Here is a 14,106-nt window from a genome sequence, read left to right on the forward strand (position 1 = left end):
TCCTCGCTCTCCTGTAATTCTTGAAATATTTGTAATGTCTCCCACACATGAAGAATGGAGCCATGTCTAATACAAGGGTGTAGGTTCTGGGAATTCATTCAGTGACTTGAACGTCTGGGTTAATATTTCTTTAGTGTGGTAACATCCTTTTTTGACACTTTTATTAGAATATTCAAATCTTCCATTCCACCCGGAGTTCCAACACTGGAATTAACGTAGTGTAGAGCAAACTTCTCTTTGAGTCTTTGAGATTTGTTGGTTCTACATTGCCTCTGTCTTCTTTGGACACCTTAATGGAGGTGTTTTTAATGACAATTTAAAGAAACCTGGCGCAAACTAATGTGATCAAAATAAAGGACCTCTACTGGCTTACATAATTAAAATTTCCAGTGGTACATTTCATGGTTTCAGAGACTTCAGATGTGCTGGGGTTCAGCTCAAGCAATGTCACCAAGATTCTGTTGCTATCTCCTGGCTCTGTTTTTTCCCCTGTGTTGGCATCTGTGTTAGTTATCTATTGCCATGTAACAAGTTACATTAAACATAATGGCTTAAAACACATATTTATTATCTCATGATGTTTGTAGGTCACGAGGCTGCATGTGGCTTCTTCGGGTCTTTGGTTTCAGGCCTTCTCACAAGACTGCAACAAAGGTGTCAGTCAGCACTGTGGTCTCATCTGAAGGCATGACCGGGGAAGGATCTGCTTCCCAGCTTATGTAGTTTTTGAAAGAACTCAGTACGTGTGGGTTGTTGGACTGAGGGCCTTGCTGTCAGGTGTCATCCAAAGCCCATCCTCAGTTCCTTGCCGCCTGAACCTCTCCACAGGGCAGCTCACGATAGATATGGCAGCTTCTGTCCTCAAAGCCAGCAAGGATGAGTCTGCTAGCAAGGCAGAAATTACAGTCTTATGTAACATAATTGTGGAAGTGGCATGCTATATTCTGTGGGTTAGAAGCAAGTCATGGTCCCATCCATACTCAGGGAGAAAGGAGTTTTGAAGGGTGTGAATACCAGGAATCAGGGATCGCCAGGGCCCATCTTAGAATCTGTCCACCATAGCTTCATTCTCAAGAAAGCTCTCTCCACATGGTGGCAGAGCTGACCAGCAGCTCCCATCTTACATCATCCTAAGGGTAGCAATTCTAGAGAAAATAGAGCCACTTCTCTCCTTGACATCCACGTATGTGCCTGTACCTTACCAGTCAGGATTCTTGGTTGAAAACCGTAGATATTAATTCTGGCTTTCTTAACCACAGAAGGACTTACTGGAAGGATAAGTAGCTTCTAGAATTACTGAGAATACTGACATCCTGGGCTGGAAAGACCTGTGGGAGCTGAATGGACACTTGTTGTCACTGCCGCTGCTTCACTGGACTCTAGTCACTAGGTTCTCAACATTAGGTATGAGGAGTATCTCATGGGCCAAGTATAGGTCCCGTGTCTGTGCTCTGGCTGCCAGGAAGGGAGATGAGGGAATGTCCACTCTTCTTCGGCCTCTGTCGGAGGTGAGACTGTGTATCTTTGTGACAGCGTTCCTGAGATAAGCCCATGTGGGTGTCCTGGCTTCACTAGGGTTTTTTTGTCCACAGATGTTCAGCCTAGCATGTTGTCTTGGGCAAACAAATTCTACTCTCATGGGCAGTGTTCAGCACTTTGTAGCTGGTGGTTCTGTGCTCTTAGCATTAACCGTGCCTTACAAGCACCCCGGGGAAGCTGCTGAAGGAGCAGGATGTGATGTCCATGGCTTGCCCAGGTCTCTGAGTTACGACAGTAGGTGGGGCATTAGAATTTGATTCAGACCAGATTTAACCACATTTGGAATTTACCTTTTCTGAAATTACAGGCTAGCTTTATGATCCAGTTTTGTCTCCCAGTCTTTCTGTTGGATTTAGGGATTCGGGGATTCCCTTAGCTCTTCTCCGTCATCGTCTTGGACCATGTGTCTGTGACTCTTGAATATGTGAGTCCATTAGCTAGATTATCATGTTTTTGTAAGTCCAAAGAACTCGTAAATCTTCTGGAGTAAGTTCACATGTTTCCTCACATGTATTTTCAGAGTTGCGTTTACTCTCTTGTGGCGTTACAGAATATATTAAAACCAGTTTACCAGGAGGGGAAACAGATGTTACTTCTGTGGGGTACTTTGTTAGGGTAGAGTATTGCCTACACTCGAAATGTTTTTCTTGTTGGCCTACTGTGCCAGCTGAAATCTCATCATTAAAATCTGAATTTTGGCTTAAGATCAGTGGTCCTCAACCTTAACACGTTAAAATCTCCCAGGGAATTAAAACTAACATCATCAGAAAGTAACCGAACACACGCAACAGTGTTAGGGTCCCACGCTAGAGCAATTCTGCAGACTCTCTGGGAGTGGAGTCCAAGGAGCTGTGACTTTTACCATCTCTTTAAGAGATTCTAATGTGTAGCCAGTGTTGAGAACTCGTGGATTCAGTCTACCACCTGGCAGGGGCAGCCCGTCCATCTGTGTTTTGGCGCATATGAGCACAATGGAGAAGTCCCTTCCACAGTTAACAGCTGAGACTGTTCCTTGCCTTTTTCTCTTCCTTGTGCACCCCGGGATGAACTCCTATTAATTGGGGTCACCTAAGCCAGCCTCTTTCTGCAACTTCAAAGAGCCCAGTTGCCATAGGACTGTGGGATTTCTAGTCATGACACTGTTTCTGAAAATACTTCCAAGAGGCTGAGCTCACAGGAACGTCTATTTGCTTCATAACAGTAGCACATGTTTAAATCAGGCTGTAAACATTCCAACTTCTCTTTCATTTTACATTTACTTTCTGGAGGTGATCTGCACATAATCATTTGCGTGGTTTCCAGAAATATTTCTGTCTGTAGTAACAGCAGATGGCGGAGCGTTTTTCACGTGCCAGGTTGCGTTTATTCTACCATAGCGCAATGTGGAAGTGATCATGGCCTCTTTCAAACGTTCTAACTCCCCGTGTGCATTTCAGTTGTGGTGGGACATTCTTCTCGCATATCAGTTCAATATGTTGTAGATTTACTTGGAATCCTTGGAATTTGTGCATGGCATAGTCACATGAGAAGTACTTTGAAAAGAAATATTTTTGAGGCCTAATGATTAAAGGTCATCGATTCCACAGACGTTTCATAAGCATTAGCTGTGCACTAAGCCAGTGGTTTTCCACTGGGATCGGTGGCTTGGACCCCAGGAAGGATTTTGGAAATTTGCAGGGTCGTTTTTAGTTAACGTAATGATTAGTGGGGGTGCTCCCGGCACTTGGTGTGCGAGGACCCAGAGGTATTAGCTGCCCTGCAGCGTGCAGGACAGTCCCCTCCAACAAGAACGGTCCTGCACACCCGCCCCCACCCCCAATCTGTCGAAAGGACGTTAGTGTAGGTGAAAAAGCTGTTTGTGATTATCTGAGCTGAAAACCTAATTGTGCTTTTCATATAAACACAAAGATTTTCTGCTTTGGCATGGACTTAATATATAATGACTTTTCCAGGAAAATTGTAACTCGAATTGTAAATGTAACTTAAGGGAAAATTGTACTTTGCTTTATTTGGTGTCAAAAGTTAGCTGCCCTCACATAAAGTCATGTCTCTGATGGAGTCCTGCCTGTGGTGCTTGAGTCACAGAAAGCCCGTCTGTGCCCACCTGCATTTGTGAGTCTCACCTCCATGCAGACTCCACGCATAGGGGCAGGCAAAGGACAGCTTCGCGTGTCCTCTGCTGGCGGTGTGCCTGAGCACTCATAAATTCATAGTATGTTATCATGAATTAAACATTGTTTTTCTTATTTTCACAACTCGGGCATTATATTGAGTTGAGATGGTGTGTGTATGTTATGTGTCTGTATTTTTTTTTAATTTCTTTTGGGGGGGGTGGGTAATTAGGTTTTTATTTATTTATTTTTTAATGGAAGTACTGGGGATTAAACAAGCACACACTATACTGCTGAGCTATATCCTCCCTTGTCTGTTTTTGAAAGTGTGTATGTGAATATGCTATTTATAAATTCCATTATAAAAAAAATAGAGGAAGCATTAAAGCATATTTGGGTCTAAGGGGGCGATGGAGGTGTCAGGGTTTGGGGATTGGGATCAGGTTTGCTTGTTACGGAGACTGACTTGTCACATGATGGTGGAAACGGGCTGGGACAGACCAGGCAGAGAGAGAGCTGAGCTAAGACAGTGGCTATCGGGGCAGCTGGTAAGGTTCTCGTTGATTCCCCAGGTCAGACCTGGGATTCAGTCCCCAGCCATCTAACCACTTCCCTAGATTGTCCCAGAGGCTGGGGTGACATGGGGTGGCACAGAGCAGACGGAGAGATTTGGGGGCAAATAGAATCTACTCGACAGTGAATTTGGGAGATACAGGAATGGGAACTCCAGGATGTGTCTGATTCTGTGAAGTGTCTGGTGAGGAAAAGAACACAAGCCTCACCTGCAGAATTAACACAGACTCTCTAACATCCGTGCCCCAGTTAAGTGTAGGTGGGGAAACGGTTATTCATTTATTTTCTGTGTAATTTCACTTACCTGTTGCTTTCATTTAATTTGGCACAACTCCTCACTTTGTTTGGAAGAAGACTTGAATCACAACACAGATTCTGAAGAAACAGTGATGTTACAGAGCTAGCAAATATGATTTTCATCTGGAGTGCAATTTAAAAACACTAACATGTGCCAAATGGGAGAAGCCTTCTTAACGCTTTACTCCGACAACAACGATGCCTTCCCCATATTATCTGTTGCTGTTTTTATGTATTTCCTTTAAATCTTGTCTTTAGATATGTATACATGTATTTGTATGTGTATAATGTATTTTATGCCATATACTTAAAAATGTAATGTTATAGTCATATTTTATACAGGTAGTCTAGGAGTCAAGTAAAATGAAATATGTGAACAATATTTTGAATTATTCTTCCTCTCAATTTCCATCTGGGTATCCATCCACCTACCCACCCAGCTATAGGTTTCTTTTGTCTTTTTTGGGGGGGAGGTAATTAGGTTTTGTTTAATTTTTTATTTAATGGAGGGTACTGGGGATTGAACCCAGGACTTCATGCATGCTAAGCACGCACTCTAACCACTGAGCTATACCCTCCCCCCCCCCCGAACACTCTATGGGATATCTCTATTTAATTGTCCTGCAGGCATCTCAGGATAAACACATCAAACACATCAAAACTTACCTCTTGAATTCAACCCCTACCCTGCCCTTTTACCCCCTCAGCTTCCCCATCACAGTAAACGGTTCCATCATCCATCTCATTGCACAGACCAAAAGCCTGGATCTCTCCCTGCACTACATCAGCAAGTCCTTTTATCTCTGCCAACAAAATAGACCCCAAACCAATCATTTCTCTCTACCTTTACTGCTACTACCCTCTTCCAGGCAGCCATCACTTTTCACCTTAAGCCTCCTTCCTGGTCTGCTTACACCAGCCATTCTCACCTCTCCAGAGTCTGCTCTTAAGAATTCTCCTGCTTAATATTCAGTATCTTGTAGTAACTTATGTTGAAAAAGAATGTGAAAACAAATTATATATGTTCATGTATGACTGTAACATTATGCTGCACACCAGAAACTGACACAACATTGTAAATTGAGTATACTTCAATAAATATATATACGTGCACACACACACACACACACACACGCACACACGCACACACACACGCACACACACACACACACACACAGAATTCCTCTGTTTAAACTTCTCCGTGGCCTCCCAGTGTACTTTTGAAACAACCCAGATTCCTCCCCATGGCACAGAGGCTTATGGGATCTGACTCTGGCCTGCTTTTCCAAATTCATCTCATGCTCATGTCCTTACGCTAACTCACTGTACTCGGCCACCTGATGGCCATCTCCGTGTTTCTAAGACCCCACGTTCTTGCCTGCCTCACAGCTCTTCCATGTGTGCTTTTTCTCTGCCAGAAGCTCCCATCCTCACTTTGGGACGCACTAGCTCCCAATCCTGTGGAAGTCACTTTAGATGCCATTTAAGGAGCCATCCCAGGTCTCTTTAGTGAAAGTAGACTTCTTTTCCTACACTCACCACAATTGGCAGTTCGTGCGTGTGTGTCTGTCTGTTTCCCCCACTAATTGTAAGCTCCGTGAGGCAAAGACTGTGTTTGTCTTGTTTATGTAGTAGTCAGTCAATATATGTTTGATGAATGAGTGAACGAATGCTCCTTCCTTAAGCCAGCTCATGGAATTATCTTGCTGCCAGGAATTGAGAGCCAAGGCATTGCTAGGCATCCTCTATTACATTGGAAGCTCTTTTGTAAAAGAGGCTTCTCTTACCTTTGCAATACTTATTTTTGTCCAGATCATGTTTGTCTGGGACTCAGGTTGATGTTAGCGGTCAGCTCCCAGCCCTATGTCTGAGGTTGGTGCCACGTTTATTAAACCAACATGGATAATAGAGGTTGCATTGCCTTTAAGGGAGATATAATTTTACCTTTGAGGCCAAAGGTGGTGGGAGGGGGCACGAGGGCACTATATTGAGAGAAGCAAAGAGAGAGAACATGTAGACCCAGTCTGTCCCAGACTGCCATTGCCAAAGACATGGCCTGGTGTAGTGGTTGAAAGCATCACGGATGGAAAACAGGTCCTTTAAGGACAGTTTATCTTGGGAAGCAGCAGTCCCATCAGGATTTTCCCTCGTGGCATTAATGTTCAACACCTGAAAAATTCTTGCTACATGTTTTTGCTCTACTGCCAATCTGGGACCTTTAATTAAGATTCCCCAAATCCCTGAGCTTGTGATCAGCTCAGCCCCTACCTGGTAGTAACTGCTTTTACAGGAGGAAATTCTGGAACATACAGCACAATAGGCCACTTCTCACTGACTGCCTCTTACCTTACCTTATTATCTTACCTTATCCAACACTGTGTCTCCATCAAGTTACATCCTTAATGAGGTCGTTTGCTCTGCGTACACCGTGAGATTATATCTTAGAAGTAATACATTTTCTGCTTTCTGAGGTATGCCTGAGAGGGTAGCCTCTTCAACTGTGGAAAGAATTTTCCGTTTAACAGAGGACCTTTATAGCTTGTCCCAGCTTTCAATCATAGCTTTAGTTTTTGATTCTTTAACAGTGGCACGTGGCAGTAGGAACATTTGCATAACAGCTTAGCTCAGCCTTACAAGTAGCCTCTTAAAGGAGTGAGGGTCAGTTGATGCTAGCATGATAGGAAAGAACGCTGCATTCGTGTTGGTGTTAATAATATCTGAATATAGTTTGCATAATTAAAATCCACAATCGTATACTTTTTTCTGGCTTTACTGAGATATAATTGACGTGTAACCCACAATAATATCTTCATCTTAGCTTTGCTCCAAAATTATCTTTCCATCTTCTCTACCCCATATAAGTAATGTGTAGCAACATTGATTTCATGTTTGCTTTCATCTTTTTTTTTTTTTTTTTTTTTTAGTTTTTTCTGTAAATACATATTGAGCCCCCTCTCTGTGTCAGGAAATATCCAGAGAGTAAGAGGGTAAAAAACAATGGCTGATGATTTTTCAAAATTGCAGAAAGACGAGACCTCAGGTTGAAAGAGGACAGCTAATCTCAAGGAGGGTAAACAAATCTGCAGCTGGAATGATTGTTGTATAAAATTGTAAATCCAACATAAAGAGAAAATCTTAAAGGCTGAGAGAAGAGACGGATTGCCCCTAGAAGGATGACTCCTTGACGGACAGTGCATTTCGTAGCAGCAGCAGTAGATCCTAAACCTGTCATCAAAATGGGATGCAACAATAAGGACCTTCTGGATCACACAAAGACTAGCAGAATTTTTTACTCTCAGACTTTAACTGAAAGAATTACTGAAAGTGGGATTTCAGAAAGAAGGAAATCAAACCCAGATGTAGGTTCCACCCTTACAGAGCAGTGGCCCAACAAAGAAATCAGACGTGGTCATAAACTTAAGTAAGCTACGTAAATGGCTGCCTCTGCATTAGGATTTGAATACAAACAAAATGTTTTTCCAGTTGCATATATAACTGCTTAGACTTGGTACTGATGTTTGAAATTCTTCTGTTTGTGACAAATTGCTTTCATTTCAAACAGGGATATTTAATGAGAGATCAGGGGATAGGATCCAAGCCATCTATGAACTTCCTAAAATATAGTGGTGTATTTTGCATATGTGTAGTTTTCCTGCAGGCAGGATTCATGGCTTTTATCAAACATTTAAAGGGGTTTAGAACCTGGACAAGTTTAAGAACTCCTGGATTATGGTCTTGTCCCCTATTAAAATGAAATTACGTCAGTACTGAACTTGCTTTGAAGATGAGATAGGATGATCTGAATTTGAATATTGGATCCGTAAGTATTGGTTACGTTGTGGCACTGTTGAGACCCTGGACAGATTATTTGTACACTGTACAGTGTGCAGCCTGTGCGGCCAAACACAGCAGCGGTGATGCTGACTCCCGTGGCTTTATCTCACCGTCACAATCGGTGTTTGCTTCTAGCTGTTATAATTTCCTGAAGAGAGTCACTAGTGAGCTATCAGAAAAAACGGAGCTTCTAAGTGACCAATTTTAGGGTATAATGATAGGCTAGTGCTGTTGTTTTGGTAATTGAGCGCATGTTTTGTGTAATACGTTGTCCCAGTGTGCAGAGGGGAGGGTGGGGGAGGCGGTGTTCTGTTCAGCTATCCTCTCTCCCAGTGAGGTTTGATACTAAAACAGCTATTAATTGGTGGCCAGTATAGCTTGTGTTTTTATGGTACAGTTGTAGTGTATGTCAGATCTGTGCGCGTTACGTGTAATTTTACTTCCACTTCTCCACTCATTCGGTGGTTGTTTACTGAGTGCTAGTGTCAGGCCGTTTACTGTGCTCAGTGTAGTCAGGGATATGGGGTGGAGTATGGTGGTTCTGTCCCTGAGGAATTACCTTGGATTCGGTTAGAGGGTGACAGATCATCACCAAATCCTCAGTCCCAGCCTAAGACCTAGTTAGGTCAAGAAGAAGCTGTTCTTAAGAACAGAGTTTTCCCAGCCTGCCCCTTGGGGTGTCAGCCTGAAGGTATAACTAAGATCAGAGAAGCGTGCTGAGGAGCCGCGGGCATCCTCAGATGCCACAAATGTCAGAACATCTGTTTAGCATGCATACTTGTGATCATAATAACACAATCTGTTTCTAAAGCTGTTACACCAGAAGGTAGATCCCAGACACTGATCAGATGTGTCTTCTTCCCCCAAAGCCCAGGGCCTCCTTGTGGCTTTGCAGCACCCCCAGGGGCAGGGATAAAGTGCCCTAATCTTAGGACTGGGGTGCCCATCCTGCTGGGGAGAAGATAGTTTCCAGTTCCATTTCCATTTCCTGTCTGCAGGTCTATTTCCTCTCTCAGGACATGGAAATCTCTTAGAGGGTGAAACGAAGTGGTTTATCACAAGGTTACCTACAGCAAGGAGCCAGTTAATATACCTCTTAAAGTGAGCTTATATTTCCTTTTTCAGTGGTGGAATCCTCCCCCTTTTTGTGTGTAATGCTGAGAGAGTCTCAATTTCGATTGAATAAGGTCATAATCTCTTCTTGTTTTTACTTTAAAAGAAGAACATTTTTATAGAGCTTAAACGAAATGACAAGGACAGCTAGAGTTTTGAGACGGGACTTCTGAAGAAAATGCTGAATTTTAAAGGATATTGCAAAATGGTCTCTGGTCTGCCAGCCTCCCTTCCCTAGTTATCTGCAGTTAGATTACAACTCGGGCTTCCGCAAACCCATTTAGAGAGATAAGAAATTCATTTAACTGTATTGTACTCTGACTTGTAAATGAGATTCAAGGTTGATTGTTTAATAGGTTGGGGTTTTAAACTGAAATTCTCTCCCATGTCATTTTATATCTATGTGATTCACCATAAAGATTGGTTTAGAAAATTGCAAGAATACTGATGTTCTTTTATTCTTTTCAGTTAACTTGAGGTTACGATTTTTAAAAAAATTGATTCTGGCCTCTTCTTTGTTTCCCTCAAACTACCACTTTCTTTGCCATTCCTAGAACTAGTTGGAGCATTTATTTAGCCTAAAAATAGAATAAGTACAATTTTGGTTTTGTTTGGAAAAGCTAAAGGCAAGCACACTTCATACTGTTCTTCCCCGAAAATGGGAAACCAAGTGTCTGATCCCATGTTTTTATCATCAGGTTAAACATACTGTGAGGTAGATATATTTGATGAAAATAGTAGCTCTCCCGAAGGGAATGCTCGTGTGTGTGTGTGTGCGCGCGCGCGCACTGTGACTTTCGGGGTGTGTAGACGTGTGCAGGGCCTTGCTTGGGGGGTAGGAGGGTTAACTACTGGGATAAGCATCCTGTCTACAGGAGGCTTCCTTCTGTGTCTTCTCTGAAGTCTTTATCCCTTACCTGTTCTTTCCTGAGAGCCAGCAAGTCTCCCTGGCCTTTAGACAGTCACATTCACAGTGGCCCCCTTGCCGGCGGCATCAGGGGCCTCTTTGCCCTGTTCTTTGCTGCCCTGGTCGCCAAGTGTGTTGGATTTGACTCTAGGTCTCGCATGGGTGAACATCAGCACCACAGCGCTGAGGCAGAAGACGCAGCAGGTTTAACTTGCCTCCTGGTGCCCCTGGTGAACCCATCCTGGGACACATTAAACACCTATTTGAGAGTCTGTCCTGTGCCAGGCACAGTCTAGGTGTGTGAAATACACGTGTGAGACCCCCAGGAGTCACCACGCGCTTGGAGTTCGCGTCCGGCTCTTTGGTCACTTTCCGTTGCCCCCGCTTCTGGAGTCGGGGGTCATTTCCCCTCACATGTTCATACCTATGACGTGTATTCATGTGCTTGGCCTTTTTTGGTTTCTTTTTCTTTTTTTTCTTTTGCTTCTAATTTAGTGTAACAGGTGGATAAGACACCGCTGCTGCCCTCAGGGAGTTTGGAGGAGAGGGACAGACAGGCGCACGTGAGCACTCTGCTGCCCAGCAGGCCTGACACGTGCTCTTGTGAAGGCCGAAGTAGCGGCTCTCAGGGGGGGCCGGCAGAAGGAGAGAGCAACTCTTCAACTAGGACAGGGTTCTTTATGACAGGAGTGCTGTTCAGCTGAGCCTTGTGTTCACCTGTGAACGCCTGGGGGATCTGGCAGTGGGCTGGGGGGATGGATTTGGCTGGAGGTGAGGCTGGAAGGAAGGGATGGGCAAGGCCAGGGGTCGGAAGGCCTTGACTGCAGGCCAGGGCATCTGGAGACAGAGGAGTCGGTGAGTCCCACAGTCCCACAGAAGCCATCACTTGGCTTCTGTTTTAGGAGAATAACTGATAGCTGGGTGCCGGCTGCATTGAGAGCAAAAGCTGAGGGGGGAAGGGAGCCCCACTGGGTGATTTTCTTTCATTTATTCTTTTACTCATTCAACATATACTTAGCTGAAGCTTGCCTTGTGTTTATAGTTAGAGGGGATTGCCAATCTCAGATGCTATTTTAAGAAGAGTGGAACCAATTTAACGCTCAATCTCATCATTCAAGCTTGAAGTTTACATTTTGGGTTTTGTTTTTTTTTGGTTTTTTTTGCTGAGCGACTGCAGGATACATTTTGGGGGGCGGGGAGTGGACATCTCAGTCTCTTCTGCCGAGTTGCCCTTGCTCTCTGCTCACTGGTCAGCGGGGTTGAAAAATGTAGCAGTCTGCTCTGCCGTAGCACAGGTAGCTCCTGTCCCTCACAGTGGCTGGATGAGTCAAGATTTAATTAAGAGAAAACCGATTTCATTTATGTTCTGTGATAAGAGCTACAGAGAAAAAATTTAGATATATGATGGGTTGTCTTGTCAAAAGGCTTCCGCTGCTCCAAAGGAGCCAGCCTACTTCTCTTGGTCAAAGAAGGATGTTGCATTTTAAACATGTCGTGGTTGTTATTTGCTGTACTTTTTTTTTTTTTTTAAAGGTAGGAAATGTTGTTCTTGGGACTAAGTTAAATGATGCTCAGCATAAAAGATGTGATGTGGAACAAAGCCTGCAGACTGTGACTAATTGACATGCACTGGGCTAATGAGAAGACAGTGTGTAATCAGCAGCGGAACACATACTCACAAAGGCTCTCCTTCTCCCCCAGGACTTCCTTCGCCGGGCATCTGGCCGGGATTCTTGTTGGACTCATGTACACTTGTGGGCCTCTGAAGAAGATCATGAAAACCTGTGCAGGTACAGAACAGAACACCTTTGCAGGACAAGCGGGAAGCTTATTTTCATTTTAATGGAAACAGAAGCAACCCCACATTTCCCTGTGGTGCAGCTTAGGAATTCCCTAATAGGCCCTTTTTAAACCAAGAGATCAGCCAGCTGGTGCTGTTCCTCGCACTGTTCTGCAGAAGAGGCTGCAAACCCAGATTTTAAACCTGAGGCTTTCTTTGGGGACAAATAGCAGTATATATTTATACCCACAGCATTATTGCTACTCACGGAAAACCACAATTTCCTTGCCATTCAGAGAACTAAAGCGGGTTTAAAATATGCTTTTTTCTATAATATTCCAATAATTCCTGTGCATGCAAGGCATGGTTAAAAAAAGAAAGACAAATATGTCCTGAAGTGCAAGGCCAGTATTTTAAAGAATTCAGAATGACCATTGGGTCCCTGGTGGGCGAGATATATTCATGCATGGCCAAACCAAGTCTGTTATTGCTTGAAGCTTGGCTTCTGCTTTTTAATTAAATTTTTTTCCTTCTAATGAATGCTCAATGAAAATATTTTATTTAGAAACGTAAGAATTTTTTGACCTCTTCATTTAAAACACTATACTGGTCTTATAAGAAAACTGTTTTGCAAACACTTGTTCTGTAGACCATATGAGTTCCAATCTTTCATCTTTTATTCATGGGAAATCTTCTGAGACTATTTTACCTTTTCTTGAACCATATATAATTTGTTTTCACGGTTTGTGCCGATGACTGGTATTCCTGAGAACCATATAATATTCATGATATTAGAGAGATTTTCGAGCGTTGTGCCTTTATTAGCTTGTTGTATTCACTTTCGGGTGATTTTTACAGGCTGTGTTGCGTTGAAGCAGATTTTTATTTTGCTACATTTGCCTATTACTGTTTCTAGTGTGTGTGCTTGGAGGAGGCAGCAGGAGCTTCATCTATTGAAAATGTCCTTTTTTATTATATTTTTGATACAACTTAATTATGGAAATCTAGTAACGAGCTTTGTTGTCCAAATGCTCTCCTTACTGATAAAGGAAAAGAAATGAGTCTTGAGAGTCTAATGTTTTGTCTCCTTTTTTCCTGTGTGTCTGAAGATTAAGTGGTTAGTAACGCTTTCTAAGACATATTATGAAATTTAGGCAATCATTTTGTTTTTAAAGAGGATTTTCCCCACAATTATAACATTTAAGCTCTTAGTTTACCTTCTTAAAACCTTGCCTATTTTCTATGGAGACTTACTCTTACATCATTCTATTTTCAAAGTAATGCAGTAGAAAATTAAATACCAAAAGTTGAAACACTCAGTGCTGTTTACACATGGCCTGCAATTTCTCTGCCTTTTTTTCCTGTGAAACCGGAGAAAGGTCAAGAGTGATCTGAGAATTGAGGTGACACAGGAGTCCTGTGGAAAATGATCACGCACGTGAAGGCTGCTGTCCCAGAACTCCTGGGAGAGAGCATCACACTGAAGGTGCCCCCCCGTCGTTCCTCCCTCTCTCCCTTCCAGCAGTGCTGAATTGCCTATCCCATCACCCCTGTAGGGATGAGAGAGGGGAAGTCCCTTAGGAAGGGCGAGAGCGTGGCCCTCCTAACTCCCTTGTTGGGGACAAGTTCTCTCTGTAGCCAGAATATCTCTGCTCGTGCAGAGATGTACAAGTAGAGATGGTCTTTGAGGTCATCTCTCAAAGACCAAGCTTGGACTTTTGGAAGGCAAAGGCCATCTCATGTCAACAGGAACCTTAAGGACCTTCAGAGAGTAAAAGTTAGGGTTTCATCATGCCCCCAAAATACATTCTGTTCACTGTAGGGCTAACCCCAAACAAAAGAAAGAGCTTACTATAACATTTGTTTGGAAATCATTTAAAATGAGGTGTTATCTCACACCAGTCAAAATGGCCATCATTAAAAAGTCTACAAATAATAAATGCTGGAGAGGG

General features: G+C 43.2%; 1 protein-coding gene across 6 annotated transcripts in view; it reads left to right on the top strand.

Moving 5' to 3' along the window:
- The window catches only part of RHBDD1 (rhomboid domain containing 1), a 113,425-nt gene that overhangs the window by 43,729 nt on the left and 55,590 nt on the right, over positions 1-14,106 (top strand). For all 6 annotated transcript variants that reach the window (XR_004136867.2, XR_004136868.2, XR_010380704.1 and 3 more), the window contains one exon: positions 12,076-12,164. Coding sequence is in view for 3 of the 6 variants with exons in the window: in XM_031452291.2 (XP_031308151.1) it covers positions 12,076-12,164 (89 nt within the window). In the remaining 3 variants the exon portion in view is untranslated. The remainder of the gene's footprint in view (positions 1-12,075; positions 12,165-14,106) is intronic.

The sequence above is a fragment of the Camelus dromedarius genome, chromosome 4 (assembly GCF_036321535.1).
Source record: "Camelus dromedarius isolate mCamDro1 chromosome 4, mCamDro1.pat, whole genome shotgun sequence".
Classification (NCBI taxonomy): Eukaryota; Metazoa; Chordata; class Mammalia; order Artiodactyla; family Camelidae; genus Camelus; species Camelus dromedarius.